General features: G+C 40.7%; 1 protein-coding gene across 3 annotated transcripts in view; it reads right to left on the minus strand.

Moving 5' to 3' along the window:
* Positions 1 to 5,961, minus strand: part of CFAP61 (cilia and flagella associated protein 61) — a 257,330-nt gene extending 251,369 nt beyond the window's left edge. For 2 of the 3 annotated variants that reach the window (XM_082431640.1, XM_082431641.1), the window contains exons 1-2: positions 5,869 to 5,945; positions 2,050 to 2,200 (exon numbers count right to left, since the gene is read on the minus strand). In XM_082431640.1, coding sequence (XP_082287766.1) covers positions 2,050 to 2,192 — 143 coding nt within the window. In that variant the 5' untranslated portion in view covers positions 2,193 to 2,200; positions 5,869 to 5,945. Of the gene's footprint in view, positions 1 to 2,049; positions 2,201 to 5,868 lie in introns of all 3 variants that reach the window. The other variant, XM_082431642.1, reaches the window with a different exon arrangement.
* Between the last annotated feature and the right edge of the window lie 21 nt (positions 5,962 to 5,982).

Below are 5,982 nucleotides of genomic sequence, written 5' to 3' on the forward strand. Positions count from 1 at the left end.
GTCTTTTCTTTATAGTTATTTTTCAGATCTTCTCTTTAGCTTTGGTGTTTTGCTGTTTCATTATGATGTGGTTAGTTGTAGAATTCTCTGTGTATTTTTCCTATTTGGGATCCATTGAGTTTTCTAGAAGAATTGGTGTTTGTCAACAATTCTGGGAAGTTCTCAGCCATTATCTCTTCAAATATTGACTCTTGCACTTCTTATTATCTCCCTTTAGAAGTCTGATTAGACCTATTTGTTAAATTTTTTGTCTCTGTCTCTTTCTGCTGAATTCTAGGTAATTTATTGGTATTGATGCTCCAGTTCACTACTTCTGTCTTTAGCTGTGTCTATTATGATGTTTAATTCATCCACAGAGCTTTTAATATTAACTCTATTTTTTTCTAGGTGGTCTATTAGACTGTTTTCAGTTCTCATTTTTCATTTTTATGGTCTTTTAAAATATATCTTCTCACTTTAGACAAAGTAAGCATAGTTATTTTATATTCTTTGACTTAATATCTGAAGTCTTTGAGAGTCTGATTCTGCTGTATGGTTTTTTGTTGTTGGTTCTCACTAATGGTGAATGTCTCCTTGTATATTTGTGATTTTCGACTGTGAGCTCATGTTCCTTGGAATTTTACCTGTGAGTATTATTTGAAGTCTGAGCTGAAGCTCCACCCCTTCAGACCTGAGCTGTACTTATTCCAGTGGGTCTCCTGGACACACTACTAACGTGCAACCACTTTTAATCAAATTCTCCACTTCCTCTACTTTATTCAGTCTATGGGTAAACTAACTTAGTTTTGGTGGTCTGAAAATGCATTCATTACTTGGGAAGTTTTGAAGCTTTTGGGGACCATGCAGATAATTAACACAGACCTTGAATCAACACGTGCTTATGAATTCTTGGGGGAGGCTTTATCCCCCTTCATTCATGCTGAGGTTGAAACAGGCTAGTTTCCTTACTTTTATGCAGTGGGTTTGTTTCCATCCTTACAAAGAACAGCACAGTTTTATACAAAGAAATCTAATATTTCCTTCCTTAAGTGGATGGAGTATTTATCTTCTGTTCTTTGCAAATCTGTCAAAACAAAACTATGAGGTTTCTAGAATGCAGCAAAAATCCTCAAGGAGAAAGTGGCATGGGTTCCTGCTATTGCCCTGAAGTTTCTGATTTCATTTTGACAACGTTCTCTGCACAGTCCGTACGTGTGTGTGTGTGTGTGTGTGTGTGTGTGTGTGTGTGTGTGTGTGTTTATGTATCAACATGTTTCCATCCAGAGGACATCATTAAGGTGTTTAATTCACCATAATGCCAAAAAAAAATGAAATCATTTCATTGTTATACTTATTTTTAAAGCATTTCTATACACATATCGTTCTCCAACAAAACTGTGCCAAATTTACATTACATTCATCAGTGTGGTGATCAGAAACTGCAAATTTTAATGTCTCAGGCTGGCCTAGTTTAAACATTTCAATTGTATTTAACCTGAAGCTTTATGAAATCCAAAACACTGTGCTCTCTCTTACCATTTTCAATAAAAATAATGAGGAACAGCTTATAGGATATTCATATTCTGGTGTCTAAAAAAAAAAAACAAAACAGGGAGAAAAAAGATTTAAAAAAAAAACCCAGGCATATTTTGAAGATTAGAAGAACATTTCAACAGGAGTGGCTAAGAGCACATCCAGGCTTTGTCACTTACTAACTGCTGGACCTTGGGCGGGCCTCCACTCTCTCGTCTGTAAAATGGGCATGACAGTGGCTACCTCAGAGTTAAACAAGACGATGTTGGCAAAGCACAGAGTCTGAAAGAAAATAAATTCTCAAAACGGGTAGCTAAGTGACTCTACTAGTGGGTGGGGCAGTTGAGATTTGAACCCTAGTTTGCCTGAATGCAAAAGTCACGAGAAGTCTTTTCAATTTACATGTTGTTATGGGACTTAGCAATGGTTGTTCCCCGAGATCTCCCACTCAGTAGGGCAGACTTTCCTGCTGCCCTTTCCTCGCCACAAGCCCCACCCTAAGGACAAAGGAGTGGAGCCCCTTTGCTATGTACTTACAGAAGAGAGATGATATTAAGACTCCCAAACAGCTTCTGGGTAAATTTTCTAATAAGGTTTTTGATGCAATAAATATCCTGTGACTCTGTTCTTCGGCAATGAACCACCTCCACCTTTCCTCTTGGAGAAGTGAGTACTGACATTTTTGATCCTGTCCCCGAAAGAGAGAAAAACAGCCCACTGTTAGCCTGAGATGACAAGCCAGTCTGGCTTCAGTACTTACGAAACAGGACATTCCTCCAATTTCCATGTGGTCAGAGCGAGTGTGGCTGGTGGGACGCATCTCCCCTGGGGGTAGGCTGTGACGACTGTCCCCAAAAACCAGTTGACACGTGTCTCTCCAGGAGAATGATGTTTCTGAGGATTGGCCTGTCTAGAAATGTCTGCAACTGTATTCTTTGTTTCCCACAAAGCTGCTTTAAAATAGTCAAACAATAGGACTGAAGAACATTGAAAGGAATTATTTACTGATTCAGGGTCTTCATATTTAATCGGCCGCCATGGCACGTGGTCAAGAGTTACAGGGGAAATACAGTTGCCGCCCATGGTCCATACAGAGTTCCCCAAACTGGAGCCCTGAGGGGCAGCAGTCCTGAGAGGTATTTTGAAGGGAAAAAGAGTCCTGTGGTCAAATAAGTGTAAGAGACGCTGCTTGCAAAGGCCTTCCGCAGGGGCCGCTATGCCCATGAAAGTCTCTGGGAAGCTCCAGGATAAAGTACCTGCTTTCTTTGTAGAACTCAGCCTTTCCCACAGCCAATCTGAGGAGAATCTCTAATGACAGCAACGGTGGAGAGTCTCATATTCAGAGAGACACGGTGGGGATGCTGCTGACAGAACAGCAGGCAGCAAATGAGCTCAATCTCTCTCTCTCTTGATGTCTCGAGGCCTCAGTGTGTGTGTGTGTCTCTCCCTCCCTCTCTGTTTCCTCTCCTCCCTTCCTACCTCCATCTCTCCCTCCCTTCCTGTTTCCTCTCTTCTTTTTTCCTAAGGAAAAACATCTTATTATGTTCTTAGCCATTGGGAAGTTCATTTCCGCCATTGCACTGACTCTAAGAGCAGCGTGGGGACTTCCCTGGTGGCAGAGTGGTTAAGAATCTGCCTGCCAATGCAGGGGACACGGGTTCGAGCCCTGGTCCGGGAAGAACCCACATTCCGTGGAGCAACTAAGCCAGAGCACCACAGCTACTGAGCCTGCACACCACAACTACTGAGCATGTGCTCTAGAGCCCACGAGCCAACTACTGAGCCTGCGTGCCACACTACTGAGCTCGTGTGCCTAGAGCCCATGCTCTGCAACAAGAGAAGCCACTGCAATGAGAAGCCCCCACACTGCAACAAAGAGTAGCCCCTGCTCGCTGCAACTAGAGAAAGCCCACACGCAGCAACAAAGACCCAATGCAGCCAAAAATAAATAAATAAATAAATATTTAAAAAATTTTAAAAATTAAAAAAATAAAAATAAAAAGAGCAGTGTGGAGCGTTCCCAGTGCCCTGGAAGGCTGCCCCATCCAAAGGTAAGCACCATTCTGACTTCCATCACACAGATGCCCTTGGCCACTTTTTGAACACCCTATAAATGGAATTATACAGTGTGTATGGTTTTCTTTCAAACACAGTATTATATCATTTGGCTTTCTGATGTTGCTGTTTAGATATATTCTTGCACAAATTTCATGATCACTGTATTCCAATAACATTTTACTTTATGGACACTGAAATTTGACTTTTATAATAGTGAGTGTATCCTGAAATATTCTTTTGGGTTTTTTTCAATTGTTTAAAAATGTTTTAAAAAAATTCTTAGCTCATGGGCCACACAAAAAATAGATAATGTGCTGAATTTGGCCTATGGGCTATCGTTTCCCGACCACCACAACAGTATTTTAAAAATACAGAGGTAAAAATAATCATTAACCTAGAATTCTATACCTACCTGAATGATCATTTAAAAATGAAAGTGAAATAAGACAATTACTACAAAGACTGAGAGAAATTACCATTCAAAGAACCTGGTTGAAAGGACTGGTAAAAGATGTATATCAGGAAGAAGAAAATTAAAATCAGAAAGGAGCAGAATACAGATGAAATGCTGGGGAGAGACTAGTAAACATGCATGTGTATCTAAATAAGCACTGATGGCCAGAAAAAAAAATAGTAATAATGATGATGAATTTTGCTTTAAAAACAATAGGTGAATTGAATTACCAGACAATTAAAAACTTGTGAGGTGGAAGGAAGGCAATCAGAAATAAAACATTCTAAGGTGTTTGAATCTTTTAGAGGCAGCTACAGATGATTAAACTTTGTCAAATCAATTGCGTTGAGTTACAAATTTAAGGGAACTCAAGGGAAATACCTTTTTCATAGCTATTTATTTATTTATTTACTTCTCTTTATCGCAGTTATATAAAATCTCATTCAATTTATCCAAGATTTGAAAAATGAGATACCTTTAAAATGTTTAAATAATAATATGGTGGTACAGAACTATGGCAAATGTTTTTATATCAGTTATGAATGACTTCCGTTTGACAAATCAGCATAAAAATTTTTTTGAAAGCACTATTTTTTTGAAAGCAGAGGTAGATGTGATAGTTCTAGGTACATAAATACATACATAAATATATAAATAAGTGACTTGTAACTGTCAAAAATTACCAATGAGCCATCAAGCCATGAAAAGACACGGAGGAATCTTAAATGCATATTACTAAGTGAAAGAAGCCAATCTGAAAAGGCTACACACTATATAATTCTAATGATATGACATTCTGAAAAAGACTCATTGAAGACAAAAAAAGTCAGTGGTTGCAGAAGCAAAAGGGGGGGGAAGGATGAATAGGTGGAGCGCAAGGATTTTTAGGGCAGTGAAGCTATTCTTTACCATTCTGTTATGATGGATACATGGCAATGTATTATTTGTCAAATCCCATACACTGTTCAACACCACGAGTGAACCCTCTGTTAACTATGAACACCGGGTGATGATGATGTGTGATGTGTCAATGTGGGTCCAAGGACTGTAACAAATGTACTACTATTGATAGTGGGGGGGTTGGGGGGGTCAGGAGAAATAGGAATTTTCTGTACCTTTCATTCAATTTTTTCTGTGAACCTAAAACTGCTCTATAAAAGTAAAGTCTATTATTTAAAAATTCTCTTAACTATTTGCGTGCACATAATTAATTTTTCTGTTTCTGAAGACAAGTCAAGAATTATACCAGCTAACATTTACTGGGCACTTTACATAGATTTTCTCTTTAAACCTGGTGAAATAGATATTATTTTTGCCGTATAGTTAAGGACATTGGGGCTAAGAGAATTGACGAAATTAAGACACAGTCACAGAAACTTTAAATATCTGCTTATCTGACCACAAGGCTGGCTTATTTACTAGTACTCTGATGACTTATTTTCACTTTTTTCTATTATCTGGCTTTAAAATACCTTCAGTTGCTTTTAGTTACAAGCCTTAGAGTTAATTATTGGCTCACAACTGTCCAGAAACCAAGTGGGAGTAGACCTCAGGGACTACAAAGCCTAGAATGCACCGCGGCGCCGGGCCGCCGAGCCGCCGAGGAGCGCAGCAGATCGCGCTCGGTATGCCTGGAAGGGTAGTTTTCTGGCCGGCCTCTCTTCCCCCGCCCTCGAGCGTCCGTACCGGAGCCTGGTTCCTGTTCCCTTGCCCGGTGCCGCGGCTCCACAGAGCCACCCGCCCTCGCACGGTCATCCCAGTCTCTGAGGCGACATGGGAATGCGCCCCGGACGCCCCGGAACCTGCCCGCCTCCCTGCCGGGCAGCCAGCACTCCCCACCTCACCTGCAACTCCAGACGCCGATGCTCCAAGCCCTGCTCCGAGGAGGACGCGCAGCCCGGTTACCACAGAAACGACGTTGCCGCCGTCACGGCGTGGGAGGGAGGTCAAAGGTCACT

Source organism: Balaenoptera physalus, assembly GCF_965194825.1.
Source record: "Balaenoptera physalus genome assembly, chromosome: 16".
NCBI classification, from domain to species: domain Eukaryota; kingdom Metazoa; phylum Chordata; class Mammalia; order Artiodactyla; family Balaenopteridae; genus Balaenoptera; species Balaenoptera physalus.